The sequence below is a fragment of the Passer montanus genome, unplaced genomic scaffold (genome assembly GCF_014805655.1).
Source record: "Passer montanus isolate IOZ18808 unplaced genomic scaffold, ASM1480565v1 scaffold3, whole genome shotgun sequence".
In the NCBI taxonomy this organism is placed as follows: domain Eukaryota; kingdom Metazoa; phylum Chordata; class Aves; order Passeriformes; family Passeridae; genus Passer; species Passer montanus.
Window position 1 is genome coordinate 5,763,356 of NW_024367707.1, and position 13,489 is coordinate 5,776,844.

Here is a 13,489-nt window from a genome sequence, read left to right on the forward strand (position 1 = left end):
AACTTAGTACTCTATATTTACTAAAATGTCATTGTGCCTGGGGCAAAAAAGGACAGGATAAGAGGATAGCAGGAAAGGCTGAGGGGAATATGTTGTGGATGGGGTGACAGCACAGGTGAAGCAGTTACCAGGAGTAAATGTTGCCCATAGACTCCATTAGCCTATGCAGATGACTTGAAGGTCCAAGCCATGTTGCTGTATTGCAGTGTTGGGCACTGCTGCAGTGTCTTCTGCTCTTGCCAGTGCTCTCCTATTAGAGGAGCATCTCAAGCACAGATGGCTCAGGAAACTGTCCTGGGCTGGCCTCAGGAATGCATTGCATCCTTTAACTGGTAACTTCAAAGACAGAAGCTTTTAGAGCTTTGTGTATTTCTTTTAACACCACACAACTCCATGCTGGACAGCACTGAAACAATTTAATTTTCAGTTGCCTGTCTTCAAAAATTTACTTGGGTGGTTGTGCTATCAGTCCTTTGTCATTTTCATAGCACAGTAGTCATTTAAAACAGAGGATTTATATATGTAGACCAAAGAAGTGATGAGAAATCTGAATATGTGCAGGGTAACTAAGAGGTAAATCCAGCCCTGGGAATAAGGACAGGTGGCATGAGTAGATGAAAGAAACTTAACATAGGTAAAACTGGAAGATAACAGTGATGTCTTCTTTATAAAGAAGTTGTTGATGTATTATTTGAAATCAGCAGAGAATCAGAGGAAGGCAGATGATAAATGATTCATTTGCTTGCCTCCTCCTTGAGATTCCTTTCTTTGCCAGCTTGAGTTAACAGATGTCTTAAAGATTATGAATTCACAGGAAAAATAATGCAAGACAATAGGCAGCCAGGACAGTGTTCTGATAGTTCTTCATATTTTATCAGCTATTGAATCTCAAAATCTAGAAAAGCCCTTGTATTAAGGAAGGACTTTGCTCCAGAAATGCTTTGGTTCAATGAGGCTTTTGAATGAGAAATGGTTCTTCTGTATTTGAACTATAATCTTTTTGTTCATTGGGATCCAGCCTTTGGTTACAGGCAAGTCAGCTGGGCCTGGGGAAATGTGAAGACTGATTTTCTGTTGTGGTATATATCAAATAGTCTTCTTGCAGAACTTTGTGATCTTTGGTGAGAATGAATTTCAAAGGACACTTATCTTTAATGGTATGAAATCTTTCAAGGTTAGTTCAGTGCAGTCTGTTTTCAGCTTCAGAAGGGGACCATTTCTCTGCAGTGACTATTCATTAGGTGGGATTTTTGCATTAATATGCTAATCCCTTCAGGGATGGGCAAGTTCCATCCCCCCCACAGTTAATGTTGAAGATGCCAAAGAATACTTTAAGATACTAAGGTTTGTTACAATGAAAGTTTTGCAACCCAGAACAAACATGACAGTGTATTCATTGTGGGTTTCTACATTGAAAACACCTTGCATTTAAGGTACCAGAAACAGAATAAGATATGCAGTAATGATTCTGACTCAAAGGGGATTATTGACATACTGCCTCTTTAAGAGAAAGGCTAGATACATTGGTGAACATCTTGTCATTTATCTTGTGCTAACTGAAGTGAAAACTGAAGGGCTGATGGCTCTGAAGTGGCTGCCAGTACTGTGCACTGTGAAGGTACCAAGGGGCCGTGTTTGCAGAGTCACTCTGTGCTTGTCTGCCAGAAAATGTGTCGCCGTGAAGCGCTAAGTTCTTGGTCTGCAGTTAGATAGACCCTCTGTTTCCACACACAAATTTGGCTTTGTTCACCAAGTTATGTGGAGTTCAGAGGTCTTTTACATGCATACATATCCATTGCAAATTGATTTACAAGAGCGTGTTTGCACTCAGAGTGAAGGCCAAATGGTCATCAGATTTGCTGTCATTCCAGCTCTGGGTTAAACTTCATCTGTTGGACAAGGATATAAAACAGTGCTGTGTTTGCTTTAGCCTGTTGCTACAGAGTCACCATCCTACCTTAGTGCACTCTTTTTAAAGTATAAATGCTTTCTTTGTCTTTACAAAAGGTTATTTAAATTGCAGTTTTAGTTCAGGCTTCATCTCTCTTACTGGGTTGTAAGATACTGAACATCTGTGAACACCACAGAATGACAAAACTAGTTAAGTGGTCTAAAAGCACTTTTTACTACAAGAAAAAAAGAAGAGGTTAAGTAATAAGTTACTTAAAGGGCTATTTCTGTAAATAAAAAAGCATGAATCATCTCAGATACAACTATTTTATCAGATATTTTGCTTGCTTCATCATCTGTCTTCCAAGGCAAAAGATACTGAATTACACAAAGCCTTAAAAATATTTATATCAATCTTTCCTTGCAGCATAAAAATATCAAGTATCTTTTGTGAGGTGTTTGACTTGAAATTTTTGTCTGCGATATGGAGTCATAGGCTTTTGGTCATTTTTTCCTCTTGAGTGTTGCTAGATGCTTAAATTTTCTGTATTACTGGATTTCGTTACTCAGTAGTGTAAGCAGCACACACTTGATGAGAACAGCCAGTATTCATATTAGTTCCCAGGTGCTGGCTTTTGTGGAGGTATTTAGACTGATATTATTAGATGACTTAATATAGATATGGAGTCATAGGCTTTGGTCATTTTTTCCTCTTGGATGTTGCTAGATGCTTAAATTAAGTTTTCTGTATTACTGGATTTCGTTACTCAGTAATGTAAGCAGCACACACTTGATGAGAACAGCCAGTATTCATATTAGTTCCCAGGTGCTGGCTTTTGTGGAGGTATTTAGACTGATATTATTAGATGACTTAATATTTACAAATGACTGTATCAGGATATGGTGTGGCTCATAGTAGCTCTGTAAGCAAACATGCTATTGCTATTCACAACATAGAAAATAATTCTAGCCCTGAGGACAAATATGAGCATTAGCCTGGAAATGGAAGTTGGCTGTGGCTGCAGCTGTGCTGTGGGAATGCAGCTGAATGCAAGGCATGACTGGGAGGTGCCTGGGGAAAGTCAGTTGAAATTGCTTGATCATTCAAAGGCTGCCAATGGAAGCTGCATATCTCACCTGTTCTCCTTCTCCAAACAGCACCACAGATTAATCTGAAAAAGCTGATCAATCTTTATCGTTTTAAAGCAAGATTTTAGTGGATATTTGTACCTGAATTAGGGATGAACAGCACGTGATAAAAGGGCTGTAAAAAGTGTTGATCCCATAGTACTGTGGGAGCCACTGGCTGCTGTCTTACTTGTCAGCATGTCATATTTCAGTTGCTTTTCTGATTGTCCTGTTTCCCTTTATGTCAAGAAGCTTTCTTGAGTAAGGCTGTTTCTTGTATTGTACCTTCAACATCTGAAGAGGGGTGTGTTGACACCAGAGTGTGCACTTGGGCCTCTAGGCAAGAGTGAGCACCATATTGAGACATGACAATGCTTCCAGTGACTAATGGAGCAATTATAAAGTTTCACTATTGCTTTTTGTGTAATAAATATTAAAGTCTTTAAAGTCATGAATGTTCAGTGGGTTGAGATTGCAGCAAGGTTTTTAGAAATGCTTATGTGTTCATAATGCTTAAATGAAAAGTATTTTTAAATGTTCTTTCAAATTGATGGAGTAGAATTGTAGGCTGATTATGCATATCTGACTGTATACACAGCTGGAAAATAAGGTTAAACTGATGACTGTTGTTATCCTACAGTCTTAATCTGTATATTGAATAATATTAATGCAGAACAGGAAATATGCTACTGGAAAAGTATGTAATAGTTGTAAATCTTGTGGGTAATAAAGCACTAAGAGTATATTACAAAAAATCGTGTGCATTTATTTTTTTTCATACCTTAGGAGTGGTTGCTTTTAGTTTTGGAGAAGTTGTTACAGGAGTATGTTTTCTTGTACTGACATTAAGCGCTGTAATTGATACATGTATTGCTCAAACTCACTCCCATCATTTTCTGCCCTCATAAATAGACTGTGTCTCTATCACCCAAGCATCCTTGTTGTTCTAAATTGGTATATTTCATAATTGTAAAGACAAAAATGCAGGATTTAAGGAGATTTTTTATTCAGGCAGGAAAACAGAATAGTTAAGGACGCAATGAGAAAAGAACTGGGCAAGCAGGGTGTTGTATAGATGAAAAAGTGTTTGAGTTGAGCACATTGGGCCTGTTATTGGGCCACTTTGGACCAGTATCTTTTCTTTAGGTTGTAAGATGCTCTGTGGTTTTGGTTTTCCATTTATGCTGGATTCGTGTTGTTGGTTTAGCATTAATGATTGCAGTCAAGGAAATCCCTTACACTCAGGGCTACAAGCCTCTGAATGTGCTTAGGAGAAGAGGATTTTGAGGAATAAAACCTGCTTTCCATGAGAACTAAAGCTACAAGGCAGTGATGGCAGAATTGAGTGTTCTACCTTTTGGCATATTTAATTAAACGCCCTCTTGATAAATTACAGCTTTTTGAATGTGTTAAAATCTTTTGAAAAAAAGAAAAAGGAAGGAGACCAAAAGAACATGATTTGTTTGTGGCATCTTTTGAAAATGACACTATATTAAAAAACTAAATTGCTGGCAGCCTTCTTACCAGGAGCCATCACTCTCAATATTTCATTATTTTAGTAAAAATGAATGCTTATAAATGCCACAGAGCCCTGTAAACTGATGAGAACAAGTAAAAATATACAGGAAAATTTCTGTAGCATTCAGTTTCTCATGACCAAAAAGCTGAAAATGCTGCAGAGCTGGCTAGATGCAGGTATTGCAAAACTCTGCCTCCTCTTTTTCTCCAACCTTGCCTGAGGTGGCTTTTCTCCCCCTGCACTGTATATCTAGGCTGACTTGCCACAGTTTGCTTTTGTTTCTTTTTTTGCATTTTTTGCTCAGTTTTGGAGGATAATGATGCACATCTGATCTGCTTGATGCAGAAATATTTCTCCTCCACTTGTGGAGGGAACTATTCTGTGTGGATCCTGTGCCAATGTTAATTTTTGAAGTTGTGGGACAAAGAATGTTAATTTTCACTTTCATTAGTGAGGTACCTGTCAGGAAACCTACTTTTCTGCTCAGCCATCACAGAGCTAATGCTGCCTGGGGTGGTAGAGGGCCAGCAGCAGCAGGAATATTTGATTTATTTCAATTTATCATATTGTTTATTGTTCTTCTGGACATGTATTCCTCTGTTCTTGTGCAGCCCTCAAATACTAAAGTATAGCATAAGATGCCCTTTAAGACAGCAGGCTGTTCTGGATTATAGCATTTTCATGATGGGAGGTGAGCAATAATAACAAATGTGAACACGAGGAGTGCAATTGAGGGCTCCTCCTGGGGCTCCTTGCTCTTAGCAGAGCTGAAGGACAGGTAGTTGTATAACCCTGCACGCTGAGCTGCAGTGTGTCAGCAGCCCAGGGAGCAGCCCTGCCAAAGCTCTGCTCTCCACAGGGTTTTGAAATGTCATGGCTTAATTGCCATGGGAGACACATGCCTGAGTGCTCCTGCCCGAGTGGCTGCTCAGGGTCTCAGTGTCCGTGGTGCAGAATGAGACCCTTGGCCCCACACTGGCTGAGTCATTTTCCCAGTTTACCAGGGCATCTCTTATCTTCCTAGTGTTAGCTTCTAGAATTGAGAATTTGGCTGGGCTTGTGTTTCAAGGCAAATTTAGTGTAGTTTCCTAGGCTTTAGGAGCACTGCTGAACTGGAAATTAAAGTGTTTGCTGTTTGTGGATGTGTTACTAATTTTTGTTTAATTTTGTTGCCTTTAATGGCAAAGGGAACAGATTGTACAGATATTCTAGAGGAAAATAAAATTCTAGATTAGACATCTGACTGATCTCCTAGATGCCAAATATGAAATAGAGTTTTGGTTTTTGTTAAGTTGTTGATTTATTGCATGTGTTCATTTTTGTAACAGCTCTCATGACTGCAGCAAGCAGAAAAGTCATTGCTGTATTTTTCCCATCATTTAGCATTTCTTGACGCATTGTTTAATGTATGTTGTTACCTGTTGGAATGAAAATAAAATGTTGACAATGGTGGTTTTTTTCCCCTGCTAAGAGAGACTTATTTGAAACTGCTGTAAGAGGTCAGAGTAAGACCTGCAATGTAATGTCATTACGGAGAGATTGAAAAGCATGGTTACTCTGGTATCTTAAAATGAAGTAGCACAGTTGTTGGCAGTCTTTAAGAAAAAGTCATGCTTTTTAAAGGTTTTTGTGAATTTTAGTCTTTAGTGAATTTGGCCAGAAGTCACCTTCAAGACAGCAAGCTGGTAATATAAAGCTAATACTTTTGGAGATTACTGTGTAGGAATCCATGTGGTTTAACTTAAGTGCCTTTGTTAGAATGAGGAGAACATAACAAAAACTGAATATGCATGGTGATTTTGCAATTTAGAGCTATTTTATGTCATTTGCTGTATGTTTGAAGTGCTGCTGTGCACAGGCAGTTTAAGCTGTGTGAGTTATGTGATGGAACGTGTAGGAATCCATGTGGTTTAATTCTTTGTTAGAATGAGGAGAACATAACAAAAACTGAATATGCATGGTGATTTTGCAATTTAGAGCTATTTTATGTCATTTGCTGTATGTTTGAAGTGCTGCTGTGCACAGGCAGTTTAAGCTGTGTGAATTATGTGATGGAACATATGAGAAGTGGTAAAGATGCAACAGCAACTCATGTTTGCTTTTGGTTCATTCAAATGTTTTCTCAAAAGATCAGTACAAAAAAGCAACAAAGACCCAAGTAATTGGCCACTATCTCAAAATTTAGCTAAGGGAATAAAATTTTTGGGATTGTCCCATGATAATATGATGTAAATGCAATGAGAATGGAAAGAGAAGACCTGTTTGGGCCATTTAAAAATCTCATGTTTCTATACTTGCATTTTTAAACTTGGTCTGTCATCCAAGAAAGAATATTTCAGGTTTGTATATTCCTTCTTTTTCTTTAGAAAAGCTAATTTATTGCTACAGATATCTATTATCTCCAGTATTTCTTGAAGCTATTTAGATGATGAAGTTTGAGGTACAGGCACTAGAATTAGTATGTTTGATAAACAATCACATTTTCAGTTCTGCATATGGTTGAGTTTAGTATGTAGTTTAATACTGTTTTAATACTATGTTACCCTTTCTTTCTAAAAGCTAGAATACAAAGTATGTAGCCCGTGTGCAAAGTCCTAGGGTTCCTGTGAGTTTGGAGTTGTTTTGTCTAATTTGCTGGTGATGATTTAACTGCATTCTTGGTTAAGCTTCTGTTCCATTTATGTGCATTTTAAAACTTTCAGTTTAAGAAAGAAAAAATGTTGGCAGTGTATGGTTAAACTGTGGAAGTGTATTTTGAGTTTATTTACAGTTATTTATCTAATGTTTCCTTCTGCTTTGGGTTAGGCTTAAGTGGTGATCTCAGCCTCACTAGTGTTGTGGTTCTGTCTGTCACACGCACAAGCCTGGCTCCAGCTGTGGCATATGGAATTAACTTCTTAGTTAATTTATGATTTTCTCCTAAAAGCTTTTGACCACTAGTACTACGTTTTTGCTGTAAGTTGCTTCAGTTAATTACTGCTGTTATGCAAAAGAATTACACCCATTAAAAAGCCTCATTACTGCTGCATGTTTTTAACAAAAGAAAAAATTAATTGAACAATGAGGGTTGCTGTTATTCTGACAGTGAATATGTGTTAAAATGAGATGGTGTTAAAGAAAAGGTGTCTTCCAGCCTTTCAGGTTCCTTACAGGCAAATCTTGGCCATAAAATCCAGAGCAGCAGCCAGATGGCTGAAACTTGGAAGTGTTGCTGTGGAGTCTAGCAAGAGAAAACACTCCTGGGTAACAGTAGAACATGAACACACTCAGGATAATACAGTACTAGCAGTGATGCCATGCTGCATTGTGGCTTAATTGTGCTTCATGGAGTCCTGCAGTCTCTGTGATTTAGCTGCACATGTCAAAGCAGGGCAATTCCCAGTTCATCTGCCTGTAGAAAAACACAGCAGCTTTATATAACCCATTTGAGAGAGTACTGGAAGCACCTCAGATATTCTGCCTCCCTCACCTCCGTCAGTTTATCTTTTCTCTGGCATATCAATGTCACAAATTCAAACGAGACCAAAAAACTCAAACTGAACAATCACCTCCCACAAACACCTCTTCACCCTCAGTATGTATTTCCCCACCCAATATTCCCTTCCATCTTAGTTCTGTTTTCTGCTAGGCAGGGAAGAGACCTCAGCAGGTGTTTTTTGTCATCCATCCAAAGCCATTCACCTTTTAACAGCATGTGGATGATAAGAGAGTTGGAATTGACATGTCAAACCACAGGTCAGAACTACACTGCCAAAGCTCTCCAGGAAAAGAAGGAAATTGGAACTTGACCATTCTGGTGCCTTCTAAAATCAGAATGGTGTTTTTGCTGGTGGGTGGGTATAAGAGGAGGGAGTCCTTGTGTTGTGGAAGATAGTGTTATAAGATTTCAAATAATGTCTTAGTCGTACTAAATTCTAATGTAGTCTCTGGCACTATCTTCAATATACTTAAAGCAATTAAAAAAGTCAACATTTTAAATGCTGTTTGCTCTTAATTAGGTCGTTTTCTCAAAACTTTTGGAAGGAAGTTTGCAGTCCTGTATTTTTTCTTAACATGTGCATTTTGATACACAGACTTGTCATATTTTGCTTCTGCTTATTGGTGGAAAGGAATTGGCTAAAACCAAGGGGGAAAACTCATTTTAAGTTTTCTCAAAAGCATCTAACTTTTGGAAGGAAGTTTGCAGTCCTATGTTTTTTCTTAACATGTGCATTTTGATACACACAGTTGTCATATTTTGCTTCTGCTTATTGGTGGAAAGAAATTGGCTAACACCAAGGGGGAAAGCTCATTTTAGTGTTCCCCTTTAAATTGTCTTAAACCAAGACAAAAATTCAGTTATTAAAAAACAAAAACAAAAAGGTGATACAGTAAGCACCAAGGCTGGCTGTGCAAAACAGCTGTTTCATTAAAATCTATACACATATATGTGGAAAAGTCATCTTTAGTTATGCAATATTGCTATAGCCTTTTGTCTTTTTACACATTAAATTTAGAACTAGTTTCTAGCTGAATCATATCAAAGCCCAGCTTGTCTAGCCAGGAGATACTGAACTGGACCTGTTCCCCCCAAGTAACAGATAACAGCTTTAAAAATGGAAGAATCAAAAGTCAAACTGAGACTGATGGGCAGATAATGCCACATGCAGGAAAATCTGAAATAGAAGACAGGAAATGTCTTCATCTTGTCATTTTTGTCCTAATAGAGCAACGGGACAGGCTACAAAGACATTGGCATTAGGGAAAATTAGACTACAGAAACCACCATGTAACCCACTCACACATGCAGATGTTTATATAAAGGTCTGTTTCATGACAGAGGTTTTAAAAAAAAACAAAGGTAGATGATATTTGAGAATTCCAGTTAATTTTGAAACACCTTACTCCCTATATATGTTGCTTCTGTCCTATCAATGTTGCCACACCAGTAGAAAAAGGGCTGTAGAGCTCTTTGCACATCTCATGTTGTTCTCAAGTGCACCAAGCATTAGCATACACATAGGGACAGAACCTTCTCTTTAAAACCAAAGTATTCACTGCTGTGTCTGTTGTATTGCATTAGATCAGAGAGAACAACTAACTGGTGCATAGAATCTGTCTTTTGCTGGCTAGCTACTCCTTAGGTGCTTCTTTACTGAAAGATTTGGAAGGAGAGGGAAGAGCAGTGAGACAACCATGATAATAGAGATAAATGCAGACTTTCACTAGATTTTGTTGACAGTAATAAAATAACTTTATGGATTGGGAGGGGGAAGGATTCATACAGCTGTATTATTAACATCCAGAATTGTGTTTATTTCTTACTCTTAAAAATATTCTCCAAAGAGTCACACAATATTTATTATTAAATAGCATGACAACTGCCAGCTGTCACATCAGGAAACATCAGCATATCAGTTGCTACTTGATGTTAGAAATCATAGTGGGAGTGCTATTTTTAGGGCAAATAGCCAGCCTCTCTTGCACAATGAAAGAAGCCCTCAATATAGAAGGTATTTATTGCATTTAAGTTATTTGGAATGCAGCTGTGTAAAGTTGTCAGTTTAGGACCATTTTAGTTTAGATGGTGAAGAATGAGAAGGCATTTTAGGTGGAAAAAAGAGCCAATTTGAGGGAGTTTAGTTACACTGCACTAAGTTACCAATTTTAACATTCAAAAAGCTGCCACTCCTGCAGAGTTGCAGTGGCTGTGAAAAATATTATCAGAAAGCTAAAATCAATTGATTCCTTTCTATCTTCTTTCTTTAGTTTCAATTACTAGATTAGGGAAAAAAGTCTGTAATTTTTTTATCACTATTCACTCTAGAGCAGGATTATCTAGAGATGTTGCAGAACAAAAAGTAGACTCACCATAAAATCTACTTCTGTAATTTAATTTCAGATTAAGACGTTGCTTGGAATGTATTTGCACTTTCAACTTTGGTGTACATTGAGTGTGTTTAACAGTTAAGAGAAATAGCATAAGAGAAAGTACATTTACTTGTGTAGAGTGCCTGTATATATTTGTGTGGATACATGCATATAAATTATATAAAATAACATGGTTTATACAATGCACACCTTCTAGAGAAGAGAGAATAGTCAAGGAATTCTGTGTTTTGAATAAATTCTCTCTTCCTACCTTCTGCTCCTCCACCACATTCCAACATAGTCATGATGTGTATCAGCAAGTTGTACTTCAGCTAACAGAGGCTGAAGCAGCCAGCTTAGCAATTTAATTTAGGGAAGCTCTCTCATCTCATACAAATATAATTACATGTAAGCCAGCAGATCTGGCAAACAAACCTCTGGAACAGAGTATTTTCACTTATCTCTCTTAAAACTCTGATGGCAGAAGTGTCAAGTAAGGGGTCTTACTCAAAGCTATGGATTCACAGCTTGGACATCCAAGCTTGAAGAGAAAGATTGTTAATGTAATTTCCAGTGTCTGACAGATTATTAAAATTAGCCTGTCTTAACCTTACTAACTCAATTGCAATGGTTTTCCTTCTATTTTCTTTAAGCTAACATTAGTGCACCTTACAAATACGTGTGTGTACACACATACATGCACACACACATCTATATCTGCATGGTACATAAATGTGAGTTCCTACTCCTGCAGTAGGAGTATCTCTGTGACTGCCCCACCTCCCTGGGGCCTTGGCATAACAGGTGTGAGGGTCTGCAAGTGGAATTGAACTGTGGTGACAATGTTGCATCTGCCATGGAAATGTCACCAAGGTGATGGGAGATGTCAGCCTATGCCCTGGTAACAGTTCAAACTGCTACCATAAAAAAAAAAAAATAAAAAAAAAGGGCAGCTCACCACTGTGGAAGACTATCTTCTGAAGGGAACAGAAAGCCTGATATGCCAACAAGACCCACTTCTTTGGGAACTCTGCAGTCTCCCTGGGGCCAGGGTTGAAGGTGTGGATGGAAAGGGTCCTACCCTGGTACAACCCTCAGGTTATTGTCCATTACTGATTTCTCAGGTAGGCAGTGATAAAGTTGCAGCTAGCAGACTAAGGGCAATCAGGAGGTTGATTATTCAGGGTCTTGGGACACCTGCTTAAGGCATCAGGAGCAGAAGCAGTATTCTTCTCTATCCTTTCAGTCACAGGGAGTGAGGATGCAAGAAGACACGTGAGCCAGCAGATCAATGCCTTGCTCTGAGCCCCTCCCTACAAGAAAGACATTGAGGTGCTGGAGTGTGTCCAGAGAAGGGAATAGAGCTGGTGAAAGGTATAAGTCCAATGAGGAGCAGCTGAGGGACCTGGGATTGATTAGTCTGGAGAAAAGGAGTCTGAGGAGGGACTTCACCACTCTCTGTAATCACCTGGAAGGTCTTTGTAATGAGGTGGGAGTTGGGTTCTTCTTCCAGGTGAAAAGTGACAGGATGAGAGAAAATGGCCTCAAGTTGGGCCAAGGGACATTTAGATTGGATATTAGGAAAAATTTCTTCACAGAAAATGTTGTCAAGCATTGGAGCAGGTGCCCAGGGAGGTGGTGTAGGTGTGGAGTTTAGGGATGTGGTTTAGTGGTGGACTTGGGAGTGCTGCATTAACAGTTGAACTAAACACTCTTAAAGGTCTTTCCCAACCTAAGCAATTCTACGATTCTGTGAAAAAAAAAAATATAAAGAATGGTTAATGAGTTATTTGTACACCTGTGAAAGAGTTGTGACCAAGATGCAGCTTAGAGCTTATTTCCTTATAAGCTTTGGATCCCTTCCCCATCCCTCTGGTTTCTAGATTTGCCTACACCATGTGTATAGAGCACTAGCCTAGAAGAGAAATTGTAGTGAATACATCTGGAAAGATCCATTGGGTGAAGTTTGTCCATCCTGTCATTAGGAAGTACAATTAGTTAAATTTTGGCTCTTTTTGTAAGGTAAAACTAGGGAGATAGACTAATTATCACAAACATTCAGATTCTGATAACAATGCTCAAAGAATAATTTTTCATCTTTAATAATTTCCCCTGGCTTGTGTTTGGCATGGAATTTTATTTTCATTTTACATTTCCCTATTTCCTTTATCTCCCTCAGGAGAGAGAAGCAGAAGAAGAAGATGTCAGGTGGCTTTCAGTTACATGCCTCAAAATGAAGATGAATTGGAATTAAAAGTTGGTGACATCATTGAAGTTGTGGGAGAGGTGAGCACATCTTTAATTGAATATACATACACATGTATATTTAATTGAATATACACGCATTTCTGACATGTCTTGTGCATGCTGAGCTCCTCAGTGCATAATTTAAACCCGACATTTTTCTTCTCTGCTATCCTGACCTGTCTGGTTTGGGTTACTGTTAGGAATTAGGGGATGTTGTTTTTTTCTTATGGATTTTGTGCCTTTTTTTTCCCTGTTGCATTTCTGCTGGTTTTACATCAGTTAATGTTTCAGAGTTCTGTTCAGGGTAAGAGCTCCAAGTTTGTGTTACAGAGTTTATATCTCTATAGCTCTTGAGTTTGTATCTCTGAAGAACCAATGATTATAGCAGAAGAAACATTTCACAGTTTTAGTAAGTCAGCCACAGGGAAAAATTACCTTTGCAAAATTAAAGACATTTAAGAAATCTACTTGAATCTCTACTAGAGTTCACCTTTTGTCATCTTTGGCAGCAAATTTTAAGAATTTCATTTTGGTCTTAATCAGTTTTTTTAAAACCCCAAAAACCAAATAAAAATCCTCAACAAAATATTTAGAGACTCAAGATGCAATTATTTTGGTTAGAACTGGATGTGGAAAATTAATTACACAAACTGGGAACAAATTATGCAAGCTTGGACAGAGAGACAGATTTTGTTTGCATGGGTGACTCTGGCTGCAGGATGAAGAAATGGTGTTTGCTCCCAATACCTTCAGTGTTCCCTTAGCAATTTTACAAATATCTTCTTGACAGCATGAGGACCCATATCAAAATGATAAATGATATCAAAATGATGCATCCTTTAAGTAGAAGGTGTT

At 38.2% G+C, this 13,489-nt stretch overlaps 1 protein-coding gene across 5 annotated transcripts in view; it reads left to right on the forward strand.

Moving 5' to 3' along the window:
- SH3KBP1 (SH3 domain containing kinase binding protein 1) overlaps nt 1-13,489 on the forward strand; it is a 214,929-nt gene that overhangs the window by 95,464 nt on the left and 105,976 nt on the right. For all 5 annotated transcript variants that reach the window (XR_005628042.1, XM_039714043.1, XM_039714044.1 and 2 more), the window contains one exon: nt 12,567-12,673. Coding sequence is in view for 4 of the 5 variants with exons in the window: in XM_039714043.1 (XP_039569977.1) it covers nt 12,567-12,673 (107 nt within the window). In the remaining variant the exon portion in view is untranslated. The remainder of the gene's footprint in view (nt 1-12,566; nt 12,674-13,489) is intronic.